Consider the following 23,345-nt stretch of genomic DNA (forward strand, 5'->3'; position numbering starts at 1 on the left):
CAAACGAACACTTGAATAGATGTACAATTATCAAATTAAATTTGACAACATAAACATTTGTTTTTAATATCATTTAAATACATTTTTTTAATCATTTTTATTAACATTTAACATTTTTTAATTACATAAAATTTAACAATTTTTTAATTACATAATATTTAAATAAAACATTGGTTTAAAAGACATTAACAAATAAGAAGTTTACACGGCTGCCATTTTGAAATGGATTGAAATGTATCAGGGTTATTGTTTTTATACAAGTAAACCTCTAAAATAAAAAAATAAAATTTAATTTAGAAATAATGTATGATATACTTGTATAGTGTGTTGAATTACATTTTTGATGAGGGTTCTGTGTAACTAGACAAAGGATGTTAACTTGGGTGAAAGCCATTTCTATTGAATAATTTCAATTCTAATGAATAACTTAGGTTTTAAATAAGGTATATTTAAAATTTAAATAAAATCAGAGGTGAGTCTATAATTGTGTATGTTTACCAAGTATTATACCGGTAAATTAATATTATAAAAGTTCATGATCTCAATAAATAAAAGTAAATAATTAATGTGTATAATTTTTGATACTTGTTTTAAGTATAAAATATATATTTTATCTGAAAAGTTATTTTATTATTGAACTGTTGGTTATATTTTTGTCGTATAAATTTATGAACTTGTTCAAGGAAAACAATAAAAAGTTAGTATACTTAAAACTTTTACTATGTATTTTATTATCTCAATTCAGATAATAAACATATATTTTACTTTTATTTTAGAATAAAACTAATTATGTAAAAATAAGTAATTTTTAATCTTAATTATTCATTAATGTCGTCTATTTATAGTTTTTAAATGTATAGTTCTTTATATTTAATTAGTTTTAGATTTAATTAATAGATTTCTTATTATGGCATAATTTAGTTAATGTTGGTAATTTATGTAATAAAATTATAGATTGTTATTTTTTAAGTTTATTATTTAATAAAAAACTACTTGCTTATTTTTAAAGATAATTTATAATCATTTTTTCTGTTTTATAGAACCAGATAAACACTTAAGATATGTGATTTCAATTGATTTGTGTAATCAATTGACTGTTTAAATAACAACTGTGAAAAGTTTAGAAAAATGAAAATTAAACTTTTATGCATGTGTTTTTCCATCGTAAAATATAATGATTTCTTGACTATTGAAACATGCAGTCATATTTATACGACTTGAATCACTGATGATATAAACAATAAGAGTTACAGATACTATTCCTCATTATTTCTGTTATTTTTAAATAAAAACTATTCTCCTTAAAAAAAGCTCTGAAGTACTTACTAATTGAATGAGATCTGATTGCATGAGTGGTTTTACTAAGCTGAGTATTCTATCAATAAGAGAAAATGTGTTGATCACATGAACACCCTTTAGTCTAACTGGATGACAGTCCTAAAAAATATGAATGTCATGTACATATAATATCATAAAATAATGATTATTTTAACCTTATTATTTATCAGAAGTAATAATATATTAATTTTTGTATAGATCTAGAAGAAGCGTGCAGACAATTTAGTGGTTTCATTGTGACCTGAATTGTTATATTTTGTTTGATTGCAATTTATTCATTGAATTCTCTTAGAGTAAGTGTAATGCATACAATGAATGCCAAAACAGCACCCGGTTAGGTGGATAGATTCACATGATATTCCAGAACCCTCCTGATAACTTGTGCGACTGTTAATCGGGTCCTATTTATACCTGCATCTCTTGTTCATATAGTCTTTGTATGTCTAGTCTATTTGTCTGGAGTACTTATCCAGAATTTATTGTTAATTAGAATCTGACGACAAAACTTGGCCGAAGGATGGTTTTAAGAAGTCATTAGTGTTAAAATACGATCGATCAGTCTGGCTGGTTCTTCTATGTAAGAAAATAAGTATATTTAATTTCCACGTGGAAAGGTGCATACTATTTAGACCATTCTGACACACACCAGCCAGTTTTTTACGTTTCTTACAATAAAATATTACAGTATGTTTGAATAGGTTTTTTTTCTTGAAAATATTAATTATGCTAATTTCTTTAATTACTAACTCTTTAGGTAATATAAAATAATAACCCACTGGGTTGGTCTAGTGGTAAATTTGTCGTCATAAATCAGCTGATTTCAAAGTTGAAATTCTCAAGTTCAAATATTAATAAAGGTAGTTGCTTTTATTCAGATTTGAATACTAGGTCATGGATGCCATTGTTCTTTGGTGGTTGAGTTTCAATTAACCACACATCTTAGGAATGGTTGGACTGAGTTTTGTTCAAGACTCTACATATTTACAGATACAGTTACATTATACTAATAAGTATAATAATGACCTTAATTGTTGATGTGACTATAAATGAAAGTATTAAAAAAAAAAGAAAGAATTCAATAAAATTTTTTTCTTCATTTCTTTTTTTTCAAACTACTTTAACAATGTCTACATCATTTCTATATGCATGAAGTGAGATTGACATCACAGGATAGGTCATAAAAAAGTCTGGCTAATTTTTCAACAACTGACTAACTTAAGGTTTAGTATAAAGTCAAACATTATCAAAAAAAGTAATATAATACTATTAAATAGTAGCTTTCTTTTTTGGTTTTGAATGGCACATTTAATTTCATTTAGATTTTATCACAATTTTAAAAATACTTATTACATTATGAAACTTCAATCTTCTAGTGGGATCAATGAACAGTTTATTCAAATATTTTCAGATGCCACAAAATTCCAGGAAAAGACAAAGTTCTTCCTTCAGGAACTATATCTCTTCTAAATTGTTAACAGTCTTTATGGGATTTTTCATCCAAACCAGATAAGGTTTTCTGATCTCCTGAAAAATATGGGAGGAATGGGGATATCCATCCCTAAAGAGCTTTGGGTAAACCCTTCAGAGGATTAATTTGTCTTATTTCATTTTCCTCTGTGGGTAGGCTGTCTCTTTCCTAATATTCACTTTTTCATTATCCATGATCCTTTCTTCCTACGAACTGAAACACCTACTGGGTAAAGCTGTGCTTCTTAAAGTATGAGTCCTACACCTATATTGTTAAATAACTACAAAGTTTATCTAAAATGATTGGAGGAAGTTTCAGTCTGACTGCAAGTATGATACTTCTTATTTTTATTTCAGGGTTACATTTGTTGTGTATTGGTTGGCTTTATTCAGTCATAAGCAGACAATTTAAATACTGGAATATATTTATTTTGTAAATACTATTTTTTCATTTAAATTAAATAAACTATCTTTTTCTATTAGTTTTACTGTTTTATTTATTTGAACTTCTGTTATGTGTAGTTGTATTATTAAGATACATTTATATTCACATCATGCTTATGTGCTATGTTTTATTGCATTTTTAGTTTTATTTTGTAATATTACTGAGGTAAAGTGTCTAATATTTTATTCTAGTAGCATAAAATTCTTACCGGCTCATAGAATTATTTATTCAAGATTTTTAGTATTTTTAACTCTGTTTACTTTTACAGTTAAGTATTATGAATAATAAATGTACAAATGTAACATATTTTTGTCATTGTAATTTTACATAACTAATATTAAAGATTCATTTATAGTTTTTATCTTTCTTAATTTTTTGATAAGTTATATTTTGTTTTAATCAGATAAGAGTTTTCAACAGAATTTCTTCATGATAATAATTATTGTATGAATATTCTTAAGATATCATTTTTAGATTAACTGTAGATATATAATTAGTAGGTGTAATAACTTTTACTCAGAGATTGGTAGTATGAAATTTCTGGGTGTCGTGTTAAATGACAAATTATCATGGAAAAAGATCTATTTTGAACGCAGTAGAATCAAATGTTTTACTTTGAAGCTTCTTAATAAAATTAAACCATGTTATGATGTCATTATTGTGTCCTTATTACATTTTTAAATAATATTTAACATGCCTGTATATATTCCTGTCTGAAATAAATCATGACTTGAGATTCCAGAAAAAAGTAAGAAAACATTTTTCAAGATAAAAGAAGTTGGCTATCAGAGCATTGTTCAGCACCAATAAATCCGAATCTTGTTAGTAGATTAAAAATTCTGAGTTATTTATATTGTGTTTGTATTTATATTTCTGCTACCTGTTCCAAAAAGAAGTTCATTATTTGTAAAATATAACAGTGTTGTCTTATTAAACCAGACAGCAGAATTATTTTCATGTAATTCAGCGCAATATTTTTCATAAGAAGATTGGGCAGTCTTCCATCTTTAAGCAACCACTGTGATTTTAATAAGTTACCATCTCTTTTAAAGATCTTTCCATCAATCTACATTAAAAAAATCTTTAATTTAATTGCATGAAATAATATTATTTTGTTAATGAGTTTTTAAATAATATATCTAAAAAGTAATAAAAAAACGCAGAATTTTCTGGATGTTTGGTTAATGAGTATAAATAATAAATGCTTTCTGAATTCTCATTTACTTTGTTTTTGTTTAGTATTTTCATACATTTAATTTATTACTTTTTCTATTATTTTTTTTCTAAATATTATTATTATTATTCTCACATCATGATTTAATCACAACTATGCAGGCAAATTCCAGAGCAGTTCCTTTGTTCTTCATAGCACACCTACCTGTTGCTATCATGATCATTATAATATACTGTTCAGAATAAAATGTAGATTTATTTATTGAGATATGTTTATTTTTTACAGTTTATATGTGAATTTCATGTGTACCATATTCAATAAAATGTTTTAGCAGTTAATTATTTTCAGGTTATTGCACTGTAAACATTATGTTGGTGTGCAGTTTATCTAATGATTCAATTTATTTTACAGGATTTAAAAACTGTTATGCTTTTATTTTGTATTCACATTTATTCAACTTTTATCAAAAGTTTTTGAAATAATTTTATTAATATAAAAAATAATGACTGCTAAAAAATGTAATGTCATTTGCAACTTGTCTTCTGGCATACACTTCAAAATTTCTATGTAAAAGTTTGTGTATATAGCTTTGTATTGTATGATTGCTTCACTAACTTTTGCAACTATTCCAAATGCTAAGAGAATTGAAGGACAGCCTTTATGTTTATCATTCTGCTTTATTATTTTTTCATTCATTTTTCATAATGTGCAGTGTATATCACTGTAACGTGTCAGAACGTTTTTGGGCCTTAATTAATTTAAAGTGTGTCACAATAGTGTAGATAGTTAGAATTATCAGTCTCATGAACCGGTTTTATTTTAATGTTAATAGCTTCTCATTACTGTTCCTGACTAACATTCTGTTGTTGTGTTCTAATTAACAACACATCCTGGCCTGGTGATTCACGCTTATAACAAGCTAAAGGTAGATTCATGTACAGAATGATTCCAAATTGCACGACAGTCTCTCAAGAGATGATTCTATAACCAGAAATAAGAAAAAAGTTCTTATAAACGTAGACCAGAAAACGGTTTGTTAGCAAGTTTCAGCTGAAACATTTAGCCCTGCTTTCTGCTGCCTCTGTGAAATTAAACTGTACTAAAATTCTTGGAGTACAATTTTTGATCGAGTTTGTATGTTTTGTTTCTAATTAAAGTTCAACTTCTCAAATTTCTATTTAATTTTAATAAACGTTATTAACATAAATTTTCTCAGAATTAAATTCTCTACAAAGTTAATTAAAAATTTATGTTTGTTTATTGGTAAATTAACAAAGTTATTTTATTCCAAATAAAAAGTGTATTTTCGACCAAACATTTTCATGTTTTTCTTAAAACTTAAGTAGATAGAAGACTGGGATCAAAGAAAGACTGGTGCTTTCTTCTATCTGTAGATAGAAGAAAGCACCAAATTTATACTTGATTTGTACCTCAAAAATTTTAGTACGGTTTAATTTCACAGGGGAGAGCAGAAAGCAGGGCTAAATGTTTCATTAGCCGAAACTCGCTAACTAACTGTTTTCTGGCCTAAGTTTATATGAATTTTTTTCTTATTTTTGGCTTGTTACCACATATATGCTTTATTTAATATCGGCGGGCGATAACGGTAGCAACGATGTGATCAAGCACACAGTATACGGACACGATCATACAAGCATCACTCCCACCATAGCGGCGCTGCAGCCCTACCACTCTCAGGCTCCTACAAAAGAGCATGCACGAGAGTGAATTGGCAATTCATCGTTGACCACCACCTGAAGAAGAAGTTCCCTGGCCAGCTCAATGTGGGACCTCCTGGCAGATGCCAACATCCCTGCCGGAGCAGCAGCCCTGGTTGGCTCTCTGAGAGAGCCGCTGGACGCAGATGCTACCTTCCGGCTCCAGCTCGCCGGGCCCAGCGCTCGGGGAGAACGCCGACCCGACACTGCGGGGCTCTGTGGGCCACCACTGCCACACTCTAGTGGGGACCCAAATGCTGCTGAGGGAAGCCCGTTCGGACTTCAATGGATGAGTCGCAACTCCCCGACTTCGCCACAGACCAGCTTCCAGACCCAACAGCTCTTCTCAGAGCTAACGCAAAAAAAGGCCCTTTACAGGGCCACCACAAGGTTATGAATTACATACCTTCGAAGCCATTCAGCGACAGACTATAGAATCATCTCCCAAGAGATTGCTGTTCAATTTGGAATCAGCTATATAAACAAGGGACACAACTATCTGTGGAACTGTAATCGATAAAAATGTAATAGATCTCTAAAAAACCTCTAGAATATTATATGTCGATTGATTAATTGAAAAACAAAAAAGCTTTATATGCATATATTTATGCATTATGTTTTTGAAATCGTTAAAGTCAATGTACATAATTTAATTATTAATTACTTATATATCGCACTTAAGTCTTGACTGTTTACTTAATAAAGATTTTATTTGCTCCAAAATACAAGAATATTAAAAATTGCACTATGACATTTACCGTATGTTTATTTCTATCTGTCTTCTGGATAATAAACTGGAGAATGTTGCCTGAGAAATGTATAAAATTCACACTGGTAATATTAATAACTATCTAGTATTAAAGTCAAGGACTACCTGTGTTTATTTTATTTTACTGTGATTATTATTTTATGTTTTTAACTAAAGTTTTTGTCATGTTGAATGTAAATTATATGTTTTTATATTTCATACGTACATTTAATAACTTATTTAATCTGTTATTAAACAACATATTTGAAAATATTGTTAATGAATATAATTTTTTTCTTTTTTAATTGTATTATTATTTAAAAGAGAAAAGACCATGAGAACCTATTATGTGACATTAGTAATGTAATTATACAAAGTACTATAATTTACAAAAAAAAAAAAAATTGAAATTACCTGTATATAAACCATAAACTTCTTCACACTCTGCATATATGTAGTTACACGTACAAGATGACCCATTGATAAACCTTTCATATCAAATAAAACGACATAACCGGGTTTTAGGCCATCTTCTGATATACGCACATCATTAAATGCAAAAAATGTCTTCAGAGCATCATTAAATATTAAATTTGAAGGATCTGTGTCTTTTAATCTATATAGTAATATGTGATAACCTTCTGGTGTTGTCTTTGGTAATGGTACCATGGTACTGTAACAAATTAAAAAATTTATTAAATCGCATATAAATTATGCTATATCTGAATGAATTCGGGTATACATACTAGAATACTTGCAAACTTGTGAAATTTCAAAGAGGAGCAGTTAATTAAATACATTAGTACTATTATAATAGATAAACATGATATGCAATCAAGAAAAAAGCAACAAAATTGTAAAAGGTGGATGTTATCTCAAAGAATACTAATAAATTTTGTTGCTTGAAACATGATTATGAAATCTTTAGTGATTATAAAAACAAGGTAATGTTAATGATTAAAAAACAAACAAAAATATCACTGCCTGCTTAATTAATCAAAATAAAAGTAAAAGGGTAACAGCGTTATAAAATATATGTATTGTATATGAATGCAACAGTTTTTTCTTTTTCTTAGTATACAATGCACTGTTTCGTAGGAAAAAAAAAATTTTTTTTCACATCCAGTTTTTGTTACGGATGTGATATATGTAAAGCATGTAACTTTTAAGGTAACTTTTAAGTAACTTTTAAGGTTGAATATTTACTGCATTTTCATCGACTCATCACATTGTTGCAGAATTATTATTTTTTTCATCGAAGTAGACAATAGAAATCGCTTTACTTTTTTTTATTTATTTACATTTAAAAAAAATTAGTTTACAGATTCAAAGTGTTACACATGTATTTTAACAAAGAAAATATAACAGAAGAAATGATGAGTAAAAATGTTGCCTGGAATGAAAAACAAGATCTTTTAGTGGGAGAATGAATGCTGATTTATTTCTGTGGAATTGCCCTACATTTCTTGGGAATGACTTAAGTCTTATTCAAATCACCTACAATGGTTGGATTGTCACCTGACTGACATTTCTTGTTATTTTAAAGAATTCAACATTTTTGATCGATTAATTACCTTAGAATTTTAAGAAATTTTGAGTAGCTAATGGAGAATTTAAAAATAATTATCCAAATGTATAACCTGAATTTTGTGTTGTGTGTGAGCATACACATGTATGTTAAGGTACTGATTGCTCTTCCTCGATTCAAATTTTATAGATTTTCATGGTCAACTATAGGTCTTTTCCAATTTACTTAACAAAACATTTGTTCAAATTTTTATGGATATCCTTTTATATTTGTTGTATCCTCAGTGAAATAATATACCAAATTGATATTAGATTGTTTCAATTTATAACTTTTATTAATCAATGATTTATCTTTGATGCAGAGTAATTCTTTTTCTTTAATAATAATCCTAAATTTTTATTTTATTTTTAAGTTTGTTTGGTTTTTTTTATGCTGCACAATGTTCTTTGTATATAAATAAATAACCAGTTTGTACGCTCGGTCGTCTATGCTATTAGTCCATACCAGTTATGTAACAACCTGCTAAGATTACAGATTACCTCATGTTTGAATGCTTACCAATCCATTCACTTTTAATTTTACAACTGTATACGATAATTTATCCATCTTTTCTTATTTCATAACTTTTTATAGAAAATTATTTCATTAAAAGATAATAATTTGGTAATAAACAATTTATTTTATTGGTAAATATATATATATATATATATATATATATATATATTGTTAATAGATCCTGGGCAACAAATATGATGTTTTCGGAAATACAATGTTTTGTTGTCCATTATTCATTATATCGTAAATTAGGGCTATATTACAATGTACTAGTAAACAGTTTTCTCGTTTAACTTCTTCACAAAATTCCTATTACAATTTTGAAGTTTTTTTAGCAGTTCTGAATATTTCATTTTTTTGAGTTCTGCCACTTTATGATTGAATATAGATATTTTTTATATCTCCTCGGGTTTTATTTTTACAGATGACGACACGGCCGATCTGAAAGTTCAATAGCTTTAGCGAACGAAACGCGATTTATTTTATCTGTAACCGGATTAAATACTGCCTACAAACAGGTTTGGCGCGCATCATATAACCGCACGACACTTATCGGTAATCCGGTAGCGCCAAAATCGACAGATAACAGCGTCAGTCGCAGCATGTCGGTTATTTTGTACGTGTAATTCGGGAGGAACGGTTTGAATATTCGTTAATTAAATTGTGGAAAAATTAGATGTAATATTAAAAGAAAATTGAACCGCCGTGATAAATTTGTTTAATATACGAATAGTTTTAACAACGTTTTAATTTTTAAATCATTTCTTGCGACTTGATACGCTTATTATTCTAGCCGTGGAAATTTCAAAACAAACACTTCCTGTCATCGGATTTTCCAGTCGTTTAAAGGGGAAATAACTTCCTGCCCCTATGGTAAACTCGAATCCAAACAAACTCTCCCAAACACACTAATGTTTATCTTGTTTTGACGTTATCCCAGGGGTGGGGGGCGGGTTCCAACACTTATATCAAACTCTCATGATCTTCTCTTTGGCACACGCGTCGATTATAATTCAATCAAAAGACAACTAACATTACATTTTACATTTACAAATTTGACCTTACATTTACATTTTACAAATTATAACTTATATTTGCAAATAAAAAAATCTATAATGTTGAAGGAACAAATTTTTTAAAGTGAATTTAAAAGGATGTTAAAGCATTATTTTCGGATCTAAAACCTATTCTTTCGTTATTGTTACAATATATTGTATTAATTTTATGAAAGCGTGCGTCCATTTGTATGTATAGAAACTTGACTTTAAAAAAAAATCACTAATAAATATGCTAAATTTAATTAATATTTAGCGATAGTGTTATTGTCAGTTTTTCAAAATGTATTAAAAATTAAAATAATCATTAAAGTACAAAAATTATCAGATGTACATTTATAAACAGAAAAACCTCTATCACAGTAAGTGCGTCAGAAGGACGGATATCCGATTTTAGTTAACCTTGAAAACGTGTACCATAAATTCAGTTTTTTTGCCTCTTTAACTCCGGTTTCTGTAAACCGATTCGCTGGAAAATCAATTAGGTACCAAGTTTTATCAAAATCAGTTAAAAATTTCGCCCAGCAGAAGGAAAGAAAGCTGATAACCTTGTTTTTTGCCTCCAGCTCCGGTTCTTGAGAACCGATTCGTTTGAAAATCAATAGAGCTCTATTTCCAATAGGTTTATATCACCCCCATCAAGTTTTATCAAAATCGGTTAAGATTTGCGTCCGTAGAGTGGACGAAAAAATCTTATGCGTATGTATATAAACATGACCGGGCGCAGTAGCGATTTCCAAATTCTATGGAAAACTACTAATAATGAATTTTAGGTTTAACAAGTAAATTTAGAGTATTATTTTTGTATTAAATTTTTATTATTTTTTATATTATTTTCTTTTTAATATCATTAAATCTAATTTAACTAATAATTTTGTAGATTTTTATCTTTGTGTTAAGGAAGTGAAGGTAACTTCCAAAACGTTCAGTTTAACTGATCATTTATATCAGTCAATTGTGTTTTTGGATAAGAAACTTGGTCCTCGGATAAGTAGAGCTGTCCATTTCTCATCTTACATAAAAATTCGGAGCACTTACACTCATTAAAGGACTGCATGTTCTTAGCGTTGAAACTTTCGAGCGTTTAGCCAATAAAATATCCTAGAGAAAGGATTATGATATTTACAAAAAGATTGTGAAAGTAGACAAAAATAAACTCTACCCGAAGGATTACTTGGAACCAGTGAATTCCATCTTGATCGCGATCCTTTTGGAGTTAGGAGGATCTTTACCCGGAACGGAACAGCATATCTGGGGTCTCTTTTTTGAAAGAACTTTTCAAATTTTAAAAACTTACTTTTCATTCTGCAAATTTGTAAAGTGAAGAGTGATTCTGTTTTTTTACTATTTTTTCTTTGTACTTTGTATATTTGATCTTTTTTATGAAGAAAACATTACATTTTGCACAATTTACTTCATTCTTTGTATAGTAACTTGAAAAGTAAAAATTAACAGAGTTAAAAGTGAAAAAAACTTGGTTTAATTTTAAACTATATAAATAAGGAAAAAAATCTTTTGAAATACCCTGATCTCCGTGGTGGAGTGGTAGCGTATTGGGCTGTCATCCGGAGGTCCCGGGTTCGAATTCCGGTGGACAACGCGTTTTTCATACGCTAAATAATTAAATATCCCACTTACTAGCTTCAAGATTATGTGCTGATATCATCAGACCAAAAAAAAAATTTCCCCAAAACAAATTTATTAGGATTAATAGTTTTCACGAAGTGTTTTTCTGACCGTAAAGAAAAACAATACTATGATATTTGTTATTAGACTATGTATTCACTCAGAACATAAGTTAAAACTTGTATATGTGGAAACGTAAAAAGAGAAAACAAATGGATAATACAATTCATTGTATTTTGTACGGGTAATAATTTGGCAATTAAGGAATTAAATTTAGAATGTTAATGAAATGAAATTTAGAATTTTTGTGAATGAAATTTAGGTTTTACTGATATTTAGGCCTACGGTACCGGATTAAACCGGTGCTGTTAAACGGGTAATTCTTTATGAAATAAATAAATAAATATACAAATAAACAAAATATATATTTATGTAGAACATCTATTGCATCTACAATAAAATTGCAACGAATAAATTTTATCGCGGTGACAATATGCATGTGTAAATTTATTTCTTATATATACGATAATCATGATAATTGTAGATGTGTTTGTATGTGTATGTTGTTTTCATTTTTAGTACGTAACTGTACTATGAACATGAAACGTGAGCGTTTGGTTAAAGGAGTGAGTGAAAGTGAAACCAAACTATGGTGGTGAAATGAGGTGTTCAACTCTTAAATTTTATTGGACACTTTAAATAGTTTAATCGAATTACATATGTAAGTGTGTTACAAAAAATAATTTTAATAATATCTTTTTTTTTTGTAAATGCCTATTATATTAATTAACTAGTTGTACCCGTGACTTTGTCGTTTCACATACGAACCGGTTTGAGTACGGTAAAAAATAAATATTTTTATTTAAAAAATAATGAATAATGACAAACGTGGTTGAAACTTAGTTACGGAAAAAAAATTTACTTGCTTATCATGTAGATTAAACATTTTGATCGTTTCAAATGATAGAACGTTGTTTAAAACATTACTTCAAATAATTACGGTGCTGTGTATTTCTTTTTCTTGTTTAGCCTCCAGTAATCAGATAATACTTCAGAGGATGATATGTATGAGTGTAAATGAAGTTAGTCTTGTACATTCTCAGTTCGACCATTCCTGAGATGTGTGGTTAATTGAAACCCAACCACCAAAGAACTCCGGTATCCACGATCTAGTATCCAAATCCGTGTAAAAATAACTGGCTTTACTAGGACTTGAATGCTGGAACTCTCGACTTCCAAATCAGCTGATTTGGGAAGACGCGTTCACCACTAGACTAACCCGGTGGGTTACGGTACTGTGTACTAGAGTAAATAATAATTACGCATTGCTATTATAATACAGTGAACAGCCTCTAAATTTTACGCCGTGGTACATTGACAGATATGCGATATTAGATGTAATACAAATTAAGTATACATTTTTTATTTATAGCCTATCAGGACTCGCTTCGCTTGTCCTTCCCGTCTAGCCACTATCGCGGGATCCCGCGAAAGTACTTTCATGGCAAAATTAAGGTAAAATATGTCTTATCTCAATATTCTGTGCTAGGTGGTTTATACTAATAGAATTTTAATATATATATATATATGTAAAAGGTACGGGTACATTTAATTATCTTCAATCATTAAATATACGAGTAGAAAAATGAAATTTATTAAATCCTCTTACCTCGAAAAAATCTATTTTTCGGTAAAACACAATTACACCCTCAAACTTTCCTTAAACAGCATCTTAAAGCTTTTATATTGAACAGATTGAATTGTAATATATATATTTTAAAGGGCATTAAAAAATAAAAAAAATTGACGTAAAAATCTTCAGGCTAGAAAAACCCTAACCAAAATGGTAACATTTAATATTTTTTACACCTAGTCTCAAAAATTGCTTACAGTACAATCTAAATAATAATTTCATACCGAAAAAATAGAATGTTTTTAGATAGGAACATTTTTTCATTTTAGTGTTTTACTGTTGAACAGTTAAGCGATAGTACAGTGTATATGTACTATTTAAAATGTTTTAATTCTCACACCAGGGTACCTGGCGGGAGTTTGGGATATGGTAATCTGGTGATCAAATACTGAAAAATAGATTGTTTCGAGGTAAGAGCATTTGATAAATTAAATTTTTTGTATGTTTAACACCCGGAAAGTTATTTACGGATCCCAATTCTTTATTAACACACACACTCTCTCTCTCTCTCTCTCTGTGTGTGTATGTGCATGTATATATATATATATGTGTGTGTGTGTATGTATTATTATTAAATATTTTTGTCGCTTTTTTATTTATTTACTCATTTTTTAACGTTCAAAAATAATTTGTCTGATTTAAAATTGTCCGATTAACTAGAAAATGTTGATCTAAAAATTTGTAGATCAGTGAATTCGATGATAAAATATTATTTATTACGCAATTAATAGAAAATATTTTTGGATTTATATTTTTATGTGTTTCACTAGATACAAAAACAAGTAAGGTTAAAAAAGTAGGCCAAAAGGTAGTTCCTTGAATAAAAATTTTAGCTAATGCGTTAAAGTCGTATACATAAAAAAGAAAGTGATCGGGGAGTAATATGGAGTATCGTATAGTGAAGCCTCCAAGTGTTCAAACGAAAGCAGTATAATCGAAGCAAAAGTGACAGTACTTATGATTTTAAAAGTCTACCTCTTTCTAGCGCAACGTAAGCCGAATCTGTGTCATTCACTTATCTGGACAAACGGTTAGCTTCGTCGCCTAATATAATAACCTGTGTTTACTCTCGATTCTTCTGTCTATACATTTGGTATAAAATATACTTTTGATATCGATCCCGGGTGAGAAATATGTAATTTTATCGTAAATAGTATACACAAAACAGCACAAATTTTGGATCGAATTCAAAATAATCGAGAAAATTATAAAAGAACCTTTCACCATTACAGAGCCGGAGTCCCGGGTAGTGATTTAAAAAATAGTTTAATTATACGGGCCTTAATTTTTGACCCCGTAACAATTTCTGATATTTTTAAAAATAAGAATGAAATTTGTATAATCTAATTTTCCCTCAAAAGAAGAATAAAACGCCTACCTGAGATGTAAAAAAAAAAAAAATTAATAAAAGTTAATAATCTGTTCTTAACGTGTGACATATTAGAGAATTAAATACTTTTTGAATTTTGCAGAAAATTAAAAAAATAAAAATATAGAAAACCGGTGTATTTATATATATATATATATATATATATATATATATATATATACGAGGGTAAGTAGATTATTATCCGCAATGTAATTATAAATTTTATTGCAATACAAATAGGAAACTTACATGTACATAATTTTTCAACATAGTCCCCTCGCATTTCAACGCACTTGGCCCATCGTTGCACAAGCTTCCTGATGCCCTCATAAAAGAAGGTTTTCAGTTGAGCTGCGAGCCAGGAATGCACTGCTTCTTTCACTGTTTCGTCCGAGGTAAATCGACGGCCCCTTAATGCCTCTTTGAGTGGACCAAACAAGTGGTAGTCAGAAGGGCTATAGGTAGTCGATCAGGACTATACGGAGGATGAGCCGGTACTTCAAAGTTGAGTTTCTGGAGCGTTTCAGCAGTGTGGGCAGCAGTATGTGGACGGGCATTGTCGTGCAACAACACAACACCTTTCGACAGCAGTCCTCGGCGTTTGCTTCGAATTGCAGGCTTCAGCTTGGTAGTAAGCATCTCACTCTAACGCGCACTGTTTGTTGTCGTGCCCGTTTCCTCATAATGTTCCAGTACTGGGCCTTGTCAAAAAACCGTAAGCAACAGTTTTCCTGAGGATGGTTGGGTCTTGAACGTTTTTTTGCAGGGAGAATTTGGATGTTTTCATTCCATACTGTGCCGTTTACTCTACGGCTCGTAATGATGGATCCATGTTTGGTCACCAGTGATGATTCTGTCTAAGAAGATGTCCCCGTTCGTTACCATTGCGATTAAGATGTTTTTGGCAGATGTCCAAGCGCGTTTATTTATGAAACTGTGCTAGTTGTTTTGGGGCCCATCTTGCACAGACTTTACGAAGCCCAAGTCTGTTGTGGATGATTTCGTAGGCAGAACCGTGACTAATTTGCAAGACGATGTGCCACTTCATCAATAGTTACTCGTCTATCTAAGAAAACCATGTCACGTGCACGCTCAATGTTTTCCTCGTTTGTGGCGGTAAACGGTCGTCCCGCTCCTTCGTCATGCGCAAAACTTGTGCGACCATTTTTGAATTTTTTAATCCATTCGTAGACCCTCCGTTGCGACAACACACTGTTCCCGTACTGTACCGAAAGTCTTCGATGAATTTCGGCCCCTGATACATCTTCCGACCACAAAAAAACGGATCACTGAACGTTGCTCTTCTTTGGTGCAAACAGAAAACGGAGCAGCCATGGTTAACGGCAGGGCAGTGATAATGGAACTAACCTAGCAGCAGCAAACCTGCACAGACATAACAATAATTAAACCACGCATGCGTCATCTACGTAACACGACAGTACTACCAACATAAACAGAAATATAACTAAATTGCGGATAATAATTGACCTTACCCTTGTATGATTATAAAAACAAATTTTTAAAACTATAAAAAACCGGCAAGGCGTACTTTCCCGGCAAAGATACAAGATTGGTCCTAAACATTAATTATCTCAGTCGTTCATTTATTTAACTCAAAAATTATTCTCATTAAGTGGAATTTCAAAATTGCATGGAAAACCTTTGTAATTTTTTTTTTGATACGTGAAAAAAGAGAAAAAAAAGTTTTGCCCTCACCTTTTAATTTAGAAGGGACGCAACAAAAACCAAAAACGTATAAGACTTCTAAGAGATTTTGTAAAAAAAAATTTTCTACTCTTTGAGTAAAATTTTGAGTTAAGGGACTTGTGGTGATCCTACTTTCTCACCTTATTGACCGAAAATAAACCAAATTTAATTGTCAAAATAAATTCTTGACCTAACACCAAAATTAATTGGTATCAGTTACGCATACTGAGAAGTCATCGTACAAAAGTTTTTAAAAATCAAATAATCCTGTGTGAAGATAAGCAGAACGATAACTGATGAAAAAATTACAAAAAGAAAGTATTATAATCCCCCCAACCATGAGTGAATTTATCCTAATACATAACCAACTTGGTACATTAAAGTAATGAATCATCTAATTATTACAAGAATGTAACTTTGGGTTCAGGAACGAAAAAATGTTTTTTTTGTTCCAACTCTTTATATGGGTTTGAATAAGATGAAACACCATTAAAAAAAATACCTATGAGCATTAAATTATGTGAAAAATGTATTAACCTTTGGAGTAAAACTCTGAAATATGAAACCCGCATGGTCTCTTCTTCCGAAAAAATTTTGAACAGAATGAAATATAATCAATGCCCCATATACAGAAATCATTATGTTAAATTTCATCTAAACCATCATTGGGATGTGGTAATCTGGTGATCAAATACCGAAAGATAGATTGTTTCGAGGTAAGAGCATTTGATAAATTTAATTTTTTGTATGTTTAATAAACGGAAAGTTATTTCCGAATCCCCATTCTTTATTAACACACACACACACACACACACACACACACTCTCTCTCTCTCTCTCTCTCATCGTGACAGAGGCATCCAATCTGGAGATATCAAGCAAAAAACAGGAACAGAGTAACGTAAATCCATCCTTCCGGAATATTTCGATGATTTTTGATTAAAGGGGGGTGTCATAAAAAATCAAGATGAGCAAAAACCCTAACATTCCCGATTAACATTCTTTCCCGTAAGTAGTTTACTGGATATCTTGCTATACGTATATAACTACGTAGTCGGGGAATTAACAATTTGGATTTACCGATAACATTCAATTTTATTAATATAGATAATAAATATCGACCTCAATATATTTTTAATTTTCTTTCTGGAAGAAAGTAGAATTTTTTCTGAGGTATAACCTAATGTAGCTTAATCTTAAATTGTTCCCTTGTTATTATTTATTAATATATTTTTTCAGTATCTAAAAATTACTGTTCTAATGATTTAGGCTATATTTTCACTATACAAAGGTTGAAGACGACCAGTTTTCAGTCGAAGTATATTTAATGTATTTTGTTTAATAGTATTACTGAGTGATTCCGATCGACTTCCACCCGCCGAACGTTCCGCTGATGAAACAGGTCGTCCGAAGGTCATCATACTGGTCTTCAGCTTTCACCGTCGCTGTTCGTGAACCGTAGTTAATTTGTAAAATATATGTTTACTTTTCATGAAGCATTATCACAATTACTTTATTTAATAGAATTTTTAAAAAAAATATCAGGTAAACAACACCTTTAACGTCGATGATTATAGACTTTCTAAATTCACTTTATTCCTATACACCTTTGGCAGTTAAGTTTTACAAATTATAATTTAAGGAAATTCATTCGAAGTAAAATACATTTCAGATTATACATATTCCTATTAAAAATTAGTTGTATCTCCTGTAGATGTAATTAATTCGTGCACCTAATCTTTAATTCTTTCGTAATCCGTATGATATGGATAATGTAACAACGTACTCTTCCTCACGGTTTAAATTGTGGTGTGCATGACAGCACGATACGATAGAAATATGACTTTTTATTTAAACTATGGAATTATTTTAACTACAGAGAGGCAGTAATCTTGTACAACTGAGTTCAAAATGTAATTATAAACTGAGGTTTAGGTCGTCGTAGATAGACAAGAGATACACTTAATAATATTTGTACCTGGAAATAAGATATTATTTTATCATTTTAAACTAATCAAATATAAGTATTAAAATCTATTTATAATTGACTTTATCAGTGAATAAAAATAACCGACTAATTTGTACGGTAAATTTAGCTTGTTAATTATATTGTATGGTATACGAGAATATCCATTTGTAAAAATATACGAATTTATATATGGAACAAATTATGTATTAAGAAATATTTCAACATATAAAGGATATTCTAGCCTGAAAATAAACGAAAGGTGTTCACATATTTTGTAGAAAAATCGAAACGGGAAAAGCTACTAAGAGTACAAAGAAACGGTATTAACGTTATCAAAAACAGAAAGAATCAAACCGAAGTGGATGTAAAATGTCTATTCGTTAGAAAAAAAAAATTAACAAAAGAGAAAGTTAAAAATAAGTATTTATTTAAAATAAATAAGTTGTCGTGTATATATGTTACCGTGAAAGACCGAAATTGGAGAATGTCAATATTCTCCGGTGAATGTTGACACTTACAAAATACGTCGGTTAAAGACCGAAATATTTGCTTACTCAGAACTATGTCGTATGCCTGAATATTTCGACAAACACAGATAAGCTCTGATGGGAATCGAAACGATAGCTAAAAATAAAAAAAAAACACCCGAATACCAGTCTCTAAGGTAAACCAAACCTCCTAGGTAAGATACCTCTTAGCTACAGACCTTACTAGGTAAGGTACCTCTCTAAGGTAAGATTACGAGAAACCCTCTAAAAATAAAGTTTAAATTTAAGCCAAACATAACCCACGCTCGTTTCGCTTGCTAACCTCATGTAGATATACAAATTATATATGTTTTTCTCCAACATTGGAGGCGATTAATCAAATTCACAACATTAACAAAAAATTAATCAAATTTTCAGCATTTCATAAATTGAAAGGACCGGTCAGGACATAAAGAATATGTTAATTGCATGGATTTTAATAAAATATTTTTATTCAATTTTCACCATTAGTGCATGCTGAATGTCGACATATACCGGCGAAGTTCCGAATAACCAAATATTTCGGTCTTTCACCGACGTATTTGGTGTGTATCAACATTCATCGGAAAATATCGGCATTTGCCAGATATCGGTTTTTACGGTAACATATATACATATAAACCGAAACATAATCCGCGATTTTTGTTTCTATATTAACAAGACTAATTAAGAAGATTAATTTTATTATGCATGGTCCGTTGGTATTAATATATAAATTATTTATGTAATAGTTTCCACTTACCAACAATCTTTAATTGTAATGTTCGAGCGCTTTCGCATTATTAATCCATCCTTAGGAACAATGATGTGTTATGCATTATAATTATTTACTTCACACATCATTTTACCTTTTGACGATCAATTGTTATATTTATCTTTTTATAAAAATTCAATTTAGTATAATTAATGATATGTGAAGTAAAAAATTATAATGAATAACACATCATTGTTCCTGAGGATGGATTAATAATCCGAAAGCGTTGGAACATTACTATTAAAGATTGTTGGTAAGTGGAAACCATTAAATAAATAATTTATAATTAAAAAAGGTTATTGCAAAATATTCTAATGACAATCTTAACAGTTTTCAATAATTTATATTTTATCAATTTCGGTCCATCATCATTAGTAATTTCTAGTATTACCTTGAATTTTCACTGAGGGTGAGGTGTACAGGATAAACTATTACACGGAATTTATTTAGGGAACATACGGGATAGTCGCTGGACGACATGGAACAGCCGTGTGTTAAGCCCGTACGTCCCACACGCGATCGGCAAAGAACATCTTTTCACTTTGTTTAGCTAAGCGATTTATAAACAAAAACCGATCCATTGTTTTTAATCTTTTACAATTTATTCCTGAAAATGGTCAGCAATAAACCTGCGTTCAATCGACGGTTCACAAAGCAGTTATAATAAGAACTGTTTACAAGTTCCGCGAAGGTCGATTGAGAGCGAAATTCCTTAGCTGCTTGTTTATCATCTGGGATTTTAATGCGGAGTAACCTGGAAGATAATGCTACGTGTACTGCATTGCATTGAGAATAAACGGATACTTATATAATCGATATTTTTGAACGGTTCCGATATTGCGAGAATCCAAACTTAGAAGTATTGGTATTCATCTGCCACATAATTTGAGGCCAACTATACTCGCAGTAATTGTGATGGTCTGTCGTATCTTATTACAAATCACATTAAACAATTCCTTGACCGGCTACGAACGATCATTTTAATCATCTGAAGTGCTACATTAATGTAGTTGTAAAGGTGGTCTGTATAGATATACACGTTTCTTGAAACATGCTACATCGGACAGTTTCTGATCTTCGAGATACCATGGTATTCGAAAATTAAATTTTTGTAACCTTTGTAATCAGAATTTCAATTCTTTTTATTTTGTCGATCATTGTTCACTAAAAAGTGAACAGTGATCGAAGGGGATAAAAGACCAAAGAAATTCAATTTTCAATCGATACAGCAAACGAAATTCATTGTTTTATTAACGGATGTGGTTAAGAATTGCATGCATTTCTTGGAACCTAACGTAATTAACTCTGCTTCTACGAGTTTATCGATGAAGTGATTTCACCAAAACGAATTCGGTACAAACCATAAAAGATAGATGTTCATTGCTCTGAATTCATTTATACATTCAGATGGATTATCGAATCCCAGTCTATAAATAACACAAATTTGAATTTTTGAGAAGAAACAGAAGAAAAGAAATTTGCTTAGGAAGAAAGTAGTTAATACGCGTTGTACTAAAAAAAAATTAAAACTTGATATATACGAAAAATTAAAACTTAATAAAATTAAAACTTGATGTTTCCCATTTAAAGTATTTCAATTATCCCTATCAGCAATGGCGGCTCGCTTATAGGTACTGTGGAACTACAGCACCCCAATTTCCACTTGATATTATCTATAACATTTAATATGATGAGCCCTTTTTATCATTAATTCTTTCTTTATACTTTCCTTAAGTTTAAGGAATATATAATCCTTAAATTTAATGTCAGTAGTCATCCCCCAGTTTATGAAAAAAGTACAAAAATCTTTGTATAGAACTGTGCGCTTCACAGTTACAGCGGCGCGGTATTTGGTTGTGGTGCGCATGTGCACATAGAAGCTGCACGAAAGGCTGCAATGGAGAGAGAGCACTGTCGCTCCCGTTCCGCCCACCCTGGAATGCTGGTGGAAGGTAGTTTTTTGTTCCCTTTTCTAGTTTAGTCGGTGGAAGGAATATGAAAGTAGTTTAGTTGCTTTTTCAGTAGTGATCAGAAGATAACGGAAAGCAAGGGTTCTTTGATTGCCAAATCTGTTCAAAAACACGCTGAAAGGGCAAAAGAAAAGGTTAGAAATTTAAATTAAGCACTAATTTTAGCTTCGAGCCGCCATTGCCTGTCACCATTCGATAAGAAGGTTTAATATCTCGAACAGATAATTAGTTTGCTATTTAAACTTTAAAAAAAATCCCTTTCGGCACGTTGAAAGGCGGAGGTAGATTTCACCGGTGCTAAGTAAAGGATAAAAAAGATTTCCACCTTAAAATTAAGAAAAACTTAAAATTTACTCAATACGACAATGGTTGCATGTGAAAAACGTTTCACATGTTTAGCATACAAGCCCCATCTTCTTACAATTCCAGCAACATTTGGTCATCCCTTGCCTTAAGGGTTGGTCATATAAAAAATTGTTTCAGACAAACAATTTAGGTAATGTTTAGAGGACTAACGATCACTTTAAACCGATTCGATACTGTGCCTGTTAAGGGAGGTATGATGGTTTTTGCTTTAAATCCCATTTTTTCCACTCCCTGGGGCAGTGGTTGGTGATATCAAAAAATTTTACTAATATAAATTCTAGGCCCTTATCAAAAGAGTAGTAGGAACTTTAAACGATTTCGATATTTTACTTAATAAGAAAGTTAAAGCGATATTTTGTTTTTTCGAAAAAGCCCTCTATTTCCATTCCTACGGTCCGAGTTTGGCCATTAACGAACTCGACCGTTATTTTCTGATGAGTTATTTTTAAGGAACAGTTTGAAAGTGATTGGCGCAAAATTACGGCAGTTATCGTGCCCACGAGAAAGGGAAATATGTCTATATATACATAAATGTTTGAGCTGACAGTGGTTTTAGGGTCTGGGGATGTGAAACGCGAAGATATGTCGAAATTTTCCGGAAGTCGAATCATGTAACCCATTACAATAGGTAAGCTCTCTTATGAAATCTACCTAAAACATAAGATTGTACAAAAATATAATGAAAACTATTTTGTAATTTGGGGGTTTTACCCACCATTTACAACTCCTTAAAATGGGATAATTCATTCGGTTTGAAAAATAGATATTTTACATAAAAATAAAACAATAATTTATTTTTAATTATTAAAGATCTTTTACTGATTTTGAATAAAAGTCCTTTTAAAACCATGACCTCGATTGTATTCGAGTAAACATCGGATCTTTAATTATTAAATAACACGTCATTATTTTCAAATCATATAAATATAAAGTGATGCATTGATATTAAAGTGTAAGCTGCCCTATCCTATTCGTATTGTGTTATAATATAATATTAAATTTAAACTTGTTTTTCATATTATAAGCGTCTCGTATTACACGTGTAATATTCGTATTTTTTTTATAAATTTTGTTTTTATAAGATAGGCATTTTTAATATTATTATGTTGTATTAAATGAAATGTTGTATCTTTTTAATTTTTAAATAGCTAATTTAATTTTTAAAAAGCAAATGTTATAATATTTTTTGTTACTTTAGACCGGTACACTCGTTTATAATTCTATTTTGTAATATGTCGCCATTAGAATATAAACAACAACAAATATACGTATATACATACATACAACCTTTTATTTCAGAGTTATTATCTTTTTTCTTTTTAGCCTCCGGAACTACC

General features: G+C 30.4%; 2 protein-coding genes across 3 annotated transcripts in view; both read right to left on the reverse strand.

Annotated features, from left to right (window-relative positions):
* LOC142330499 (multiple inositol polyphosphate phosphatase 1-like) overlaps positions 1-23,345 on the reverse strand; it is a 461,575-nt gene that overhangs the window by 136,027 nt on the left and 302,203 nt on the right. The gene's annotated exons all lie outside the window — the stretch shown is intronic.
* LOC142329998 (alpha-tocopherol transfer protein-like) overlaps positions 1-23,345 on the reverse strand; it is an 89,023-nt gene that overhangs the window by 5,527 nt on the left and 60,151 nt on the right. For both annotated transcript variants that reach the window (XM_075375000.1, XM_075374999.1), the window contains exons 4-5: positions 7,305-7,563; positions 1,327-1,437 (exon numbers count right to left, since the gene is read on the reverse strand). In XM_075375000.1, the coding sequence (XP_075231115.1) occupies positions 1,327-1,437; positions 7,305-7,563 (370 nt within the window). The remainder of the gene's footprint in view (positions 1-1,326; positions 1,438-7,304; positions 7,564-23,345) is intronic.

This window comes from Lycorma delicatula, chromosome 9, assembly GCF_047948215.1.
Source record: "Lycorma delicatula isolate Av1 chromosome 9, ASM4794821v1, whole genome shotgun sequence".
Classification (NCBI taxonomy): Eukaryota; Metazoa; Arthropoda; class Insecta; order Hemiptera; family Fulgoridae; genus Lycorma; species Lycorma delicatula.